Source organism: Cinclus cinclus, chromosome 8 (genome assembly GCF_963662255.1).
Source record: "Cinclus cinclus chromosome 8, bCinCin1.1, whole genome shotgun sequence".
Classification (NCBI taxonomy): Eukaryota; Metazoa; Chordata; class Aves; order Passeriformes; family Cinclidae; genus Cinclus; species Cinclus cinclus.
The window spans coordinates 24,669,213-24,684,237 of NC_085053.1; the positions used below are offsets into that span (position 1 = coordinate 24,669,213).

The following is a 15,025-nucleotide window of genomic DNA, read 5'->3' on the forward strand; positions in this document are numbered from 1 at the left end:
GTGGCAGAATAAATAAGACAAGAATCAACCACTCCAGCTTGGGCTGAGACATAATTTTATTTCAGAAGCAGTTCTAGTAGCAGAGTTAGAATTAAAATAAATTAGATTAGGATGTCTAAATATGCTATATTCCATTAGTATGTCTAAATATGCTATAGTCTCACAAGAAAACATATACACTTGGTTTATTTCTATTTTCATTATTTACTAACTTAGTTTGTGGTAAGAATTGCACAGTTAACAGGCTAAGCTTACCTTGAAGAAAACTCTGCTGTAAATTGTAATAAGGCATCTCCTTCGTTTTCAGCATTTTCTGGCACTTAAAAAAATGGGAAAAAAAAATAATAAATGCAACTTTATGGAAACAGGTTGTAATATGCAAACACATTCACTTCACAGGTATTTCATGTTCCCAGATTACTGAAGTGTTACCAAGAGACCATATACACTTCACAAAAGACTATGAACCTTCCGAAAGACAGGAATTTTCCAGAGGGTCTCACAAATATATTCAGATTTTCCTAACAGTAAAATCCTCAGGTCCAGTGTAATGTGATATATCACTTGCTCAGAGTTAGCAGTTTGGACTTACTTGAAGACTTGAAAGGCTCAACCCTTCCTATCCATAATTTTTAAAAGTTTTCCCTATCATTACATATATTTGCTCTTAAAAAACTTCTAATATAGTAACACTAATTCAAGCCTAAAGTAAATAAATAGTATGCAAGAATTGCATGTGGGAGGTAACTGACTGCTCCTGCTCGATCCTTTTCATAATTCAAGGGCAAATAATCACTGAGAAACTTGATTAGCATAATGACTAAAACATTAATCAAAAACAGAATCTGTAGAATTTTCAAAACCGGGAAGTGGAAATCAAGTTATCTACAGATGCATTTGAATAGAGATCACAATTTCTCTGACTTTATTTGTTACTCATCAATTTTAAGTTATTATTCTTCAGTTGCAAGGTTAAAATTTTCCCTCCAAGGAAAGGTGCTTTTATCATTGCCAGTTATATGTGCAGTATTTTCCTTTGATACATCCATCAGACATGACATTCAAACAATTCTACCATTCCTACCAAAAGTTACTTTCCAGTTTCTGATTCTGCAGACTCCTCACACCTCTCTGCCTTCACCTCTGCTGTACAACCCCCAGACAATTGTAACTCTTACTCATTGGCGATTTCCTCAAGGCAGATGACGCTACTCCAAACATTTCTCCATCATCAACTCCAAACTCAGTAGCATCTTCAAAGTCATCTCCATCACTATCACTAACCATATGAACATCAGTGCATTGCTGTATAAAAACAAAACCCAAAATCCACTGTAAGCTTCTATTTCAGACATTTTCAGTGAAATACAAAATACATACACAGCGAAAAATATTTACAAATTTCTATAAACACATAATACATTGGAGTTTAGTTTACTATTTTATACAGCATTATCAAAGGTAATTTTTAACAGAAGTCTGGTGGACAGAAATATTATGTGACAAAATGCATTATTAAAGAATCTCTACATACATATAGTTGAGCAAATTTTATCCAAAGTTAATTCTGTGTTCCATCTAATGGTACCAGAGCTGGTCTAACTGCATAAGAAAGAGTGAGAAAAGCCACACAATGGTGGTTTTTATATTGGTATAAATATAAAGGAGAAAAACCAAAATTTTAGTGCAAGGAGCTAAGGTCTCATCTCCCACAGTCAGATGCTTTGCTGGCATTTGCTTGCTTTGTTTTTTCTCTTTTTCTTCAATGACTCATTTGCCCAGTTCCTCACTTTGTCACAATTACATGTTGCAGGAACTGTAAATGAATTGCTGCAAGATGCAATTCTATTGAAACACTTGACAACAGGAGGGACGGTGAGCACTGCACACCAAGGTGTCCCTGCCTCTTCCTAGAGCAGAGTGGTAAAACAAAGATGATGTCCTTACCTCCTCTGACTGTTCCCTTGTTTGTACAGGTGAAGATCTTCTTCCAACTGTGAGTCGGTGGCAAGGAAAAGTCAGTCCTGACACAGCTAAAGTCATCTACAAAGCAAGCAATGGTTCTTCATTAAAGCCACGCTCCAAATTAAAGAGAGAGGGTTTAAGGTTGTTTAGAGATTCAAATCAAAGACTGTATTATTTAAACACATATTAACAAGCCTGAAAAACCAAACTGATTCTTCACATTAAAATATTCAAGGAAACATCAACTGAGTTTTACTGAGGTATGTGCACAGAATATCAAAGCAAACTCCATGGAACTGCAAACTCCAAAGTGCCTTGAGTTGTTGTTTTCTCCTGAATCAGTACTGAAGTTTGAAATGTTACTGTCCATGGCAACTTTTAAAATGATCTGCTTTGATGATGTAAATGTAGATTTTTTTATTGCTAGTCAAGAAGCAATTGTTAAAGATGCTAAGTACTGATGCAAGTAATTAAAAACAGCTAAATAATACTGAAAAAAATTGTATTTTGAAAGATCTGTTTATCAGCAGACATTGCAATAGACATAATCACATTTGCAACTTAAAAAATACATTAAATCTCCTTTTTGGTCATTTAAAATGTCAAGGGTGCACACCATGTTCCTCATATGAACAAAGGCACACAACCCAAACTGGTGACACTGCAGTCAGCACAGTCCACAGGATGGATGTTCAGTAGCCAGAGCCAACAGAAACAGAACTTCTGCCCTTTGCTGTATGCATAAATCTCAGTTTTTAAGAACTACCAATAGAAAAAATCTACTGTCATTTGAAAGACAGAATTATTACGATGCCTGCAAACACACAGCAATAATATTTGAAAATCTGGTCTTATATTGCATTTAAAAATGCCCTAATTATAATGCCTGAAAATGAGAACTGTTCCACTCTGTGACCAGAACCACCTGTGCCATCCCTGCATTTAAAGCTTCTGCCCAGCCTCCTGCCTCTTCTGAACAGCACATCAATCCAGGAGAAGCAAGCCTGATGACCACAAATAGCAATTTCAGAAGCACCTAAAGACCTAACTGGACTGATTTTACAATGGGAGTAGCTCTTAAATGAAGATAATTTATTATTTTTATCAGTGACAAAGTATTTAATGCCATGCAATTTTCAGTGATGTGCAGAAGGGTAGTCCTGGCTATATGTTTAAAACATCGTTTCTAATGGTTCCTTCAGATGAAACACAGAGATGACAGAAAAACATCTAGATCTTGTCAAAAATACTTGTTAGTATTTTTGCAGGGCACAGAATGAAAGATTTAGATTCTAAATTTCAGAAATACAGCACTCTCCTAATTGGACTGTAAAAACATTAAGGTAAAATACATTTCAATAATTCTCAACAAAAATCCAAGAATAAATCATAAGACTTAAATTTCATTTACTGCCATGAGCAGTAAAAATACCCCATTTATTTTTTATACATAATTCAGAGCGACTTTCTCACTTGTCTGCTAGAACTCACAAAGATTTAATTTGCTGCAGGTTGAAGCAGGCTGATTAAGCAGGCTGGTTACCAAATGAATGTTAACCTGCCTGAACTAGCCTACTGTCACATTCTCACAGCAAGGTTAAACATAAGTTTAGCTGTGTAAAAAGCCCAGCAATCATCTTAAAGGAAGTGAGTTATAATACTCTAGAGCAAATGAAATATTAAAGATGACACACAGGTCTAGACCAATTACCTATGGAACTCCTATGACAAGAGCATAAGAACTGCATTCTCTGTGATAATCCACCATTTCAATTATTATTTCTATAAGCTTTTCATAATAAACAAAACCCAACTGTTATAAAACCTGAAACTTTGCCCTGTAGTTATCACACTATATGAAATGCTGGTAAAACACACACATTAACCACACACATACTCCAGTTCCCTCTCTCACAACATTAAATACCCTGACAGATGCCTGGAAAGGCTCCCGGTGTCTTTTACATGCACATTAAAGAGAGAGTGGTAAGATCAAGCAGGCAGTTATTGTGCTGCTTCATCACTTGGCCCAATTGCAGGGTGTTGCAATTCCAATTTGCAACCCTATATTATAGTGTCAAAGCGTCTCTGAAACACGAGCTAACAGCAGAAGGGGTTCCACATCAGAGCCTGTTTCATCCTACTCTCCAGACAGTTGCTGGAATGTTGGGGGTTTGTGCACGTCGGTGTGAGAAATCACCCTTTTTTTTTTTTTTTTTTTTTTTTTTTTTTTTTTTTGGGAAGTTTTTTTTGCAAAAGAAATAGCAGCTCTGCGCTCATTCTAAAATAAACGAGAGGCATCAACATTCTTCTAGAATAAAGTTATCTTCATTCAAAGATAGAGAGTTCTCTTGCAAAGAAAGACTCTTGAACCTTAAAAGTTCAAGCTTTATTTTGGAAATCATAAAAAACAGCAAGACTAAGCAAAAGATTGTTTTCCAGGTAGCTCAGCAAACCTTTTCCTAGCACTCTGAATGCAGGCCAAGGTACTGATGGGAGATGTGAAGTGTCTTAGTGGCAAGAACTGTAGATCTCACACTGCTCTTGGAGAGGCTTTTCTTTCTGAATACTGTACCTGACACCTCCCAAACAGAAATGCAGAACATTATCATTGCAATAAATTATCATTTTGCTCCAGCCACTCTCCCATGGGAATGGACAAAATCTTTATATCAGCCCCATAACTGAAAAGGCTGAGTTTGTAGCCTGAGTACCTATTAGCCATATTCTATAGCTTATGAACCCATCTGGCCGTGAAAAAACTCAAAAGCCAGACACTTTTTAATTTTTATTTTTTTTTGCATGAAAATTACCACTATGTGGGATCAGAGTGGGATGGTGAATGGGATGGCTTCCATACGCACAAGAAAAAACACTGAAAATGCATTTGCAGGACTCATGCTTGAATGACAAGCTAGACATAGGTTATGAAAGAAATAATACACTAAAGCAAAAATAAATAAGATTATTCTTATTATTTTTTTAGGCAGGGAACCCATGTGAGGTGGGAAGCAAAACAGAATCAGAAATAAGGAAAACTACTGGCAAAAAGTAACTCCAGAGCCAGATCTTTTGTCCAAGACTGTGTGGAAACCTCTTGTGCTTATTTAAAGTTTAAGTAGTCTCCTATTTGGGTTCTTATAGCTTTTAAGGAAAAGGACAATAAAATTCAAGATTTCAAACATTTCAGGGGGAGTGGCAGCAGGAGAGTCTCCATTTTTGGAGACAGCAGAGATACTAAATGGATTCAATATCCCTGTTATTCAAAAAGGTAATGGTAAAACCTGGACTAAAAGCGTACAAAAGGTTACTTGAAATAGATTTTAACTACTAAGAGAAAGATCACTACAAAATCTAACAATTTAGAGAGGAAAGAAATAGTCTAGTGATCACTTGTGCTTTCCAGCTCTAAGACACTAATACTATTTGTAAATGTTCAGAGTGAGATGATTTGTTTTTCAATTGCCAGCATTAGCAATTGAGGGATAAAGTTAAGCAACATCTTTTCTGATCCAAACATGCAGGATTCTTTGTCAACCTTCCAGATTAACCCAGGAATATGTGCCAAATCTGGAGTGAGACCAGATGCTTTAAACAATAAATAATTATTCATGTTAGAAAGTATTAGTTTCATGTAGAAGCTTCTAGAAATATAATTCAGAACAATCTAAACCCACTGTTTTTTTGCCAAATATTTCATGATACAAATATGCCTACTGGAGAGAAAGAAATTGAGAGCATGTAACTCCAGAGTGCTGCCATCTCATGCTCAGAATAATACAAAAAATTACAAGCCCATAATCTCAAAACCTCATATCTTTTAGAAAGAGGTTGTTGGCACAACTTAATTCTCACTCTTGCAGACTTCTGACATTACAAATGAAGGAACAAAATCAGTCTCTTGTACCAGTCCAGAGATATTTAATCAAGATGCTGAAGATGTGAGAAAGATAAACAGTAGAAAGAATGATACCAGCAGAGAACTCCAACTGCAGAACTCACGCCACTGAGAAATGCTGATACAAAAATTCTAAGCTCAGTGGACTGCATCAGGAAAGGAGTAATTGGATATGATAAATTGGCCTTCCTCATGTTCAGCCACACACTGATGGAGAAAAACAGCATCTCAAAAGACATTTGAATGGCAACCGTACCTAATAAGGAAAGTGAAGGACATTTTAAGAGCTTTCTAATGCCTTACAGAATATAGCTGGGACACCCAAAGTGTCCGTCTTAAGGCAATAATCTGTAAAGAATGGGACATTCCTCCTCATCCTCAATTATTGAGAGCTTGTGCTGTTCACAGGACACTTGCCATCAAGGGATCACACTTCTTGGAGAGCAAAGGGATAAAGCTTTTTGTTAACAAGAACTATTCAAAACCAGCAAGTATAATGTTTAAGGAAGGTAGGAACATTGATTTATTTTGTGCTCTTTGTTACTCTTTTGATTGTTACAAGAGCAATGAGAGTTTTGAGGTTTTGGAACGTGTGGGACTCTGATTTGCTTTCATGTACCTTAATGTATCTATCTGAACATACCTGTTAATCAGGATAAGTCACTAAATGGAGCCCTTCACCTGTATTACCCAGTACTTGTCAATCTTTTAAAAAAAACCCAGCTTTTGGTGGTTTAAAAGACCACTGAAAAGGAGAAACTATCAGTCACTGTAATGAGGTACTTCTATTGTTCAAACTACTGAAACGACAAATTCTTTCCAACTCACTGGAGAGGTATTTTTCCATGACAAAATATTTTCTAATACTATTTTTTTGGCATAGAGATTCTTGATCATTTGTTCTCAGAAATTTAAAGGTCAAACTGTAAATCTTACAAAGCATGAGAAAGAAATTCAGAGAACACCTGATCCATACTCAAAGGAAAAGATTATATCAATGATGCCAGATTTCACTTGCACACAGCAAGTAAAGTAACAGGCATTATCTGACAATGGCAAGCCAAAACCAAAACCTTACAGTGGACAAACCTTCTGAATTTTTAATATTAAAAGAAATGTAATTTCTATATAACTTCACTGCTATGGATCAGTCCAATGATTCAAGGTGCTGAACTTCTAATACAGAAACATGTCTGGCTGTATACAATCTGCTTCAGTAGGAAACTAAATAGGGGAACTCTCATAGCATGATTTTCTATTGAGGTAAAGGGGAAAAAAAATCAATTTTCTGGTTTAAATACTCAGAGATAAAGTAAGCAAACAAGATTCTGGTGTACAAAATAAAAAGCATGTTTTCCGATACTTGACTCTCCCCCATAAGTCTCCCATAAAAAGGGCTCTTCCTAAAGGTTTCTTAGCAGGCTGAAGGACACAGAAGGGGTTTGTAATACATATATATCACACAAAAAAATTCTCAATCAGAAACGAATGCAGTGTTACCTACAGACTGAAACCTAATCCTGGTTCAAATACTCCATGTGACAGCCATTTCACCCTGCCCAAAATGTGAGTTGCTTACCTTTTCCATTGACTGGTTTACTCAGTGACAGACAGCTTAAGAATGAAGAAATAAACATGACCAAGTACATTTCATAACACCCAGTTATTCAAAACAACTTAAGAGAGGTGCCCATAGCAAAATACTCAATTACTGGAGGTGTCTTCCCTGAGAAAAATTTCACTCCTGTATAATTTGATCCTTTTTCTCATTGGATTAATTATTATGATGCTTTTTTCCCCTCGTCAGATAAGAGAAGGGATAAGGAAAGAGGGCTGAGCAAGAAGCATTATCAAGCATTTCAATTTTCATATTAAATTTACTATTCTGTTATGTGACCTTTTATTGCAGCATAAGCTAATTTCCTGAGTATGATAAATACCAATTTATCAGGTGGATGGGTGGGTGGGTGGGTGGGTAGATGGATGGATGGATGGATGGATGGATGGATGGATGGATGGATTTTTCTTGAAGATACAGGAAAAAAAATGTTTCATTTTGAACACAACTATCTGAAGTTTGAGACGGAACAAAAACTTTGAGAAGGAAGAAAAACACTGAGAAGGAACATTTCTGTCCTTGTTTTTATATCAAATATTCTATGCATATGGTATGACTAGATGGACTTGGATACAAGGTATTTTAGGGATTAAATGCTTTCAATGCACTGACAGTAGGCAAGGTAAAAAGACAAAACAAATTATTAACCAGTCTAGTTGGAACACCAAGAAAAGTTATTCTTCTTGCTGTTTACCATCAGAGCTAGATTGGTCAGGCTGTTCCTGCTGAGGCTCACTCACATTTCCATTTTCCTTTTATAACCTATCATTTTCGAGATTGAAGACAAAAGGAAAAACAAGGAATATTTGTATGGTGGACAGGATATAGCAATTAACATGGCATACAGGAAAAATCCAAGTGTATAAGGCAGAGGGGAGAGGTAGAGCAAGTGAATGAAGTTTTGTTTTTGCACTTGAAATAGAAGAGTAGGAAGCTTTTCATAAAACAAACAGTTGAATAAAATTGTGCTTTCTAAGTGCATTCAGCACAGTCCTTGCAAGTAAATATTGAAGCGGGGAAAAGAAAAGTATGGGAACTTTGGCAATCTTTTGCAGTTGTCCAGAGATTATCAGATGGCTCCACACTCTTCACTGGCTGGAGATTCAAACAGAGAAAGCAATCCATGCAAGAAGTAGGTGGTGGACTCCCAAGCAACTCATACCATTTCTGAGGATACTCAAAGTCTCATCATTTCAAGGAAAATGACACTATGACACGAGAGTTTTCATATGAGCTTGTTCTTGCCATGGCTGCAGTTCCTGGTGTTTACCCAAGCATTATTAACAGTGCGTGGGCAGCCTGTTATGCTCAGACAAACCCTCACTGAATTCCTTGGGAACAAACAGGTGGTCAACACTTCCTTCACTTGTCACTGTAAAGCAATTCAATAAAAAACCTATCTTCTTTTCAGTGTATAATCTCACAAAGGCAAAGTAATACATGATTTAAGATTTTCTGCATGTTCACGTTTAAAAGTTATGTTTAAAGCTTCAAGGGATTAAAGATTTTCTGTGAATTAATGTTTGTACTTTGGCTTATTTTTTTTCCCAGAAGTTAGCAAGTATTTTTCCAGTAGTAACAGACAGTAAAATTACTTCTATCCATAATGAAATACATAGTATGCATTAAACAAGTGTTGTCACACCAACAAAGAGCAAGTATCCCAATGTAAAATGAAGGTACATTGCAATTCAAAAAGCCTATCTATTAAATACATTATTTTAATTGACTGAAACAAGGGCTTTTTTGTACTGTGCAATTAATTGACTCAGGAAGGTTTACTACCCAGAACTGAAGGGCCCTCTTCAGTCTGTATTGCTCAACTAGACATTGTTACCCAAGTTCAGTACATAATATTAAAAAAAAAGAATTCAAACATCCAAAGCTCATCTGCTGCCATGTAAGCCCTTATCCCTCCTTGAATAACAATAAAAAGTGGATGTAATACCACATTAGCCACTTTGAAATAGCATTAAGCTGGGAAAAACAGTCAAGTATGCTTGAAGTTTGTGTTATTAAACTATTGCACAAATATGAAAATTAACAGAAGATTTTAAAAAATTTGACAGCCCTTGAAATTAATTTCCCCTGGAAAACAACTCCATTTTCATTATTCATCTCCAATAAAAAGAAAAAAATCTTGACAGATAGTCAACGTTTCATTTTAAACACTAACTGGATGAAAAAAAAAAAAACCATCTCTAGGGTGGAGTGTGTTCAGGTTATAAATCAGTAATGCTTATTTTAACTCCTCACAAAGTGTTGTTGAGATAATTACTGCTGACAGCTTTATTCAAGGTTCATTTCACTTTTTCTACTATTTTTCCCCTGTTAGAAGTTCAGCAGGGCCCATGGGAAGATCCACCCCTCACACCTGTTAGGGTTCTTCATGTTACTGAGGCCAGTTTGGACACGTCAGTTCCAATTAGCATTGTGCCAGAGTGCTGTGACAATTACTTATCGCAGGTTTAACTTGAAAAAAAGTTTCTAATCCAGCCACAAGAACAGTGTCAGAGTACGTAATTTAAACCTGTCAACACAGGTTGTAGGAAATTCATTCCAAGGATTTCAGTCATGTTCCCATGGTAGATCTCTGAACTATAATGCAGCTTAAAACCACAAAGGAATGCTATAGAGTTAAAACACAGAACCCGAAAGTTTAAAAAGCTCTGAAATGAAGGGGAAAAAAGGCGTCTGAATAAATACTCATGTTTTAAAATTTCATAAATTCTTTAGATTAGGATTAAGAGACTGTGTTGTTAATTCCCCAAAATTCCAAAAGGCTGCTGCAAGTGTATCTTATTTCACTGCAAATGTGAAGGCACAATCCTGGCAGATCTTGACACGTGCTGAAGGCAGAAGCAGCTCTGGAATCATCTTGAGGATGGTGTGGGAGGCTGGAGGAGATCCAAGGCACAGTGAGAAGGCCACTCGTGTCCTTCAGACACCAGACGAGGGATGCTGGCGTTGCAGCGACAGCCACTCTAAAGGCAGCTCCACAAAACACAACGAGATTCTTGTGAGCTTGAGAAAAACGTGGTGCCTGGTGCTCTGGGAACACCCAGCCCTGGTATGCTGGTTGAACACACATGCCAATTTTTGCTACAGCCCCTGTTAATCACCAGCCGTGTTACTGTGCATCTACCCCTCTCGTTTGCTGGCTGAATGAAAATTATCCCTGGTTTTGATTATTTCTCATTTGACTGAGCCTAGTTAGGCAAATTAGGAATTAAAGCAGAAGGACAGCTACTGTAGTACTTAAATGTTGCTTCAAACCACAAAGATATCTAAAGAAACAAAAAGAAAATAATATTTCCTCGCACAAGAGACTCTGCTAAAAAAAGAGATATACATGAGAGACTGAAATAAATACCCATGATCACTTACAGAGCTCATTCTTCTTGTTAGACAAAAACTGTAAATATTAAAAAGGATGAAAAATCTGCCAAGCCATTTGCAGCTATTTGAAACACAGGGTAACAGAATTAAATAAACGCTGAAAGACCTGGAACACAGTTAAGTATAGACCATGAGGCTAATTGTGGATCTTGAGTTAATTACTTTCCAGTGATACGTTTTTTCAATGGTCTTTTACATGAGTTTTTTCTTTCCTCAGTCTGAACCCCAAGGCAATTCAGCGTGCTAGCCTCCAAACTCTGGGTGATTCATTGTGTACTTCTGCCTTAGGATTTTTAGTTCATGCAGAGAAAGCCAGGCTTTCACATCAAGTTGATGTTAATGTGCACTGACAAAGCAACAGTAAAGGAGCTTCGTGTTTGTCACAACGTGCACTCTTTAATTTAGTAATTGCTTTATACTGATATGCAAATAATGACACATTTCCCAAATTTCCAGTTCCTCAGAAATGCTTTCGCTAATTACTCAGTGGTTAAAACATATGCATGCAAATTGGTTCAGTGAGTTTATTAATAAGTACACCTGTGTGAACTGATCTATAAAACACACACGCCTGGGAACAGGTCATAACTCACTGTACATTCCTGAAGGTCCCTGGAACTGAAAAAAAAAAACCAAAGCCAGTTCTCCAACTAAAACAAGATAAATTACAACTAACAGTGTTATTCACAGATAAACTGGGATTCCCAACCTTTCCTCAGCTAAAGAGAGACTGTCTTTGGGTGACAACAAATACCAGGAGTCAGAGCATCCATCGAGAGAGGGATCAAGTTAAAGAAAAGGTCAATAACTAAAAAAGAACAAGAATCCCTCTAGCACCTGAAAACATGGGAAAGGGCCAGTGTTCACTCATCCATCAGTTCTCTGTGGATGACCACACGCTTTGAAGTCTGGCTGCAGTGTTTTGTGGCACTGTGTTCTCTTACTTTTGATACTCTAACATGAAAAATTCCACTACACTTAACATGGATTCAGACCCATAACAACTGCAAAAATACTCAACAGAGTTAACCCGCCTTTCTGTATTTCCTTACCTCAAAATTGTCCTGCTTTATTTGCTGGCTTTTATGTTCCAACAGAGTCTGTTAAATTTCTGGTGTTTTCTTTATGTAACTATGTAGTTGCCATAGAATACAGACAGTATAATAATTGTTTTTACTCAGTCTGATCTCAAACCACTGATTTTTCGCTATTCAGGAAAGACACAAAACCATTAACAGGTTTTTAAGCTCAGGAACAAGTGAAATAATAAACAGTATAAACTAACAACAATTCATCCACATCACATACTGCCCACAGATATTAACAGATACACCTTGGGAACTGCTTTGCACTCACAAAGAGTATCAGTCAAATACTTGGCACGTTTCTGGTCTATGGTGGGATGCCATTTACTTCACAACATTGTACAATGCTTTGGATGGCAAACAGAGAAGTGCCTGGGTATGTCTCCAGCACTATATAATTCCTTGGCACAGTTCAAGCAGTTGTGCCAGCAGAACTGCTTCCAAAACAATGCTTCAAACACTGACAGGATTTTAGGTGGCCTCTTCTTCATGGATATCACTTTCTGAGGAACTGGATTTTTGCAATGTTAGCTCTTGAAAACACAGTGCTACTGACTTCTAAAAATGAGCTTCTAAAAAAGGATGATTGTTTCCCATTTTCTGCTTCTCTTACCTGGAATGTGTATCTTCTAGTGAAGTTCTGCTCTGCTTGTAATAGTGGAGCTTCATTACAAAGAAACAAGCACCACTGTGATAATCCTCCAGGAATAATGCAATTACCACTTATCAAACAGGTGTCTTCTGTATTCCAAGGAGATTATCACTTCCTATTCTGCTCTCAGAGAGCACAGAAGAAAAGAGAAGCTGCTACTATTAAATGACTAAGGGGAAAAGGAATCTTTGATAACAGCTCCTGCCAGCATCTCTCAGCAGGGCATGAAGCAAATGCAGTCCTTCTATAACAACTTGGCACTGAAATGACTATTTTGGTTTCTGTAAAACAAGTTAAAGCACCTAAATAAAACCACTCCTGTTAACTCAATCTGAAGTATCTCTCTATGCTTCTTCATGGAATATTCCAAGAATCCCAGCAACTCCAGCCTTATGCCAAATCATGCCCCCTTGTGAGTAGTCCTGAAGAGGAACTCTGCCTGCTCCAGCAAAAATGGGCTGCAGAGCTGCTCCACAAAACACATCGTATTTCAGAGACACTTCTGTGACAATCCATGGCTTCGTGAAGGTACAAAAGGATCTCTCAGATAATTAAATCTTTTTACCAAGATACATTTGTAGATCAAACCATAGCTGGGTGCAACTGATCAGCAAAGGCAATTTTTTAGCATATTTTCAAAGCAGCTTCTTGAGTAGGAGTCATCTCAGGAGTGGATCTCTAAAACCAATGGCAAAAGCACTCTCCTATGAAATCTGAGATACAGCTCAATGTACAGAAGGTGCTATTACTACATGGCAAAACATGTAATAGGTTTGAAAACAATCCCAGCTGAACATCAAGGGCAGAGGAGGAGTGAATGGAGTAAACAACTACACACGTGCAGGAGACAAGAGGCTGCTTCAGTTACTGGTGATGTCCAGGGTTTGTGAGGACCAGCAGCTCTCCATAGGTGCTTCAAAGAAAGCAGGACACTGGTGATCCTGTGAAATCCTGTCCAGTGAAGATTATCACTACTTTGGTATAAACTCAAGGAAGAAGTGTAGCTCCTGCTGCTGCCTCTGTTGGGACACAAGAAGCTCCAATGCACTTTGTGTGCATGTAGGTGGAGAGCTGGAGCAGCGGTGTGGATACAATATCCTCCCCCAGCACCGTGGTGTACTTCAGGGATCTGGATTACCTGATCTACTCTGAAGATATTACTCTGTGCATATGGTCATTTCTATCACACTTTGATTTGCAGGTTCTGTCAATATAAGGACAGAAATTGGAAGCAACACTGAAGCAGCAAACATAAAGTATCAGTCTCAGTCAGTCCTTGTTTACTAATTTTAAACTCCCTCTAACAAGTTCTATGAACATGACATTTTTAATAAAAATAACTTTCATGTCTATGAGTTTCAAAGCAAGAACAGCTAAAAAACATCTCAATAGATCATGCAGATTTGTCAATCTCTTGCAAAAGAAGAAAGCAGTAAAAGATGACAAATAATTATGTCAAAAGCAACACTGCTGTTCTTTATGCTTTAAAATTACAGTGATAAAAGAACTTAGCATTGAACCAATTAATTGCTAACAGTAATTTAAATTTGCTACCACCTGTTCCTAAAAAAATAAGGTTGATTACAATAGGTTGCACTGAAATGGAGTGGAATTTTGATAGAAATCAATGCAATTTTAGTTGATGATGCTCATCTTATACCAGCAATGAATTTGACTTTTTGAGTCCTTATTGTAAAAGATCAGAATGCACTTAGCAAACTCATTTAAATTGACATTCTCAATTGACATTGAGATTAAATGCAATAGGTATTTAGCAATACAATTACCCTTTACAGCTTATGAGGGAAGCAGCACTTGAAACTGATAGGTCACACTCTAGAATGCACAAGGAATTAATGCAAATACTTTGCAAATGGCACAGGAGAATGCAAAACTTTCCTTAAAGTTATTCCTCATGAGAAGTAATAGGATGAAACACCAGAAACTCTCACCATAATGTGGCATCCAAAATTCAACAGATGCAAAATTTGAAGCGTCAGTGTTCCTTAGACAATAAATTTTACTCCACTCCATAAATATATGCATTGTAAAATATTAGAATTTTGTTAATAGTAGAAAGGACAATTGAAAATTCAAAGAACTAGTAAAAAACTGAACCTTGTTCCATAGGCAAACAGAATTTGGAGTTTATGAAGGAGAATTTATATAACATATTACTTAGTTTTTTATCAGAAACAGGTCATGGAATAGTCTGCATTTATATCTTTATATCTAGAAAGGGAGTATCTCTCAGCAAGAACCAAGAAAACAGTCATGACAAGCAGCAAATGGTTTCTCAGATCTCAGCATTAGCTGGAAATAACGTGTTCATCTTTCTGTGCCTTCCTGCCACCTGAAATATCTAAAGAGAACTTCAGAAATCCAGATTCAGTTTGAAAAGGCCAAGA

The 15,025-nt window shown here is 36.9% G+C and overlaps 1 protein-coding gene across 1 annotated transcript in view; it reads right to left on the reverse strand.

Annotated features, from left to right (window-relative positions):
- FAF1 (Fas associated factor 1) overlaps window positions 1-15,025 on the reverse strand; it is a 153,992-nt gene that overhangs the window by 50,811 nt on the left and 88,156 nt on the right. Inside the window, exons 9-11 of the mRNA XM_062497347.1 lie at window positions 1,948-2,043; window positions 1,179-1,305; window positions 256-319 (exon numbers count right to left, since the gene is read on the reverse strand). Coding sequence (XP_062353331.1) covers window positions 256-319; window positions 1,179-1,305; window positions 1,948-2,043 — 287 coding nt within the window. The remainder of the gene's footprint in view (window positions 1-255; window positions 320-1,178; window positions 1,306-1,947; window positions 2,044-15,025) is intronic.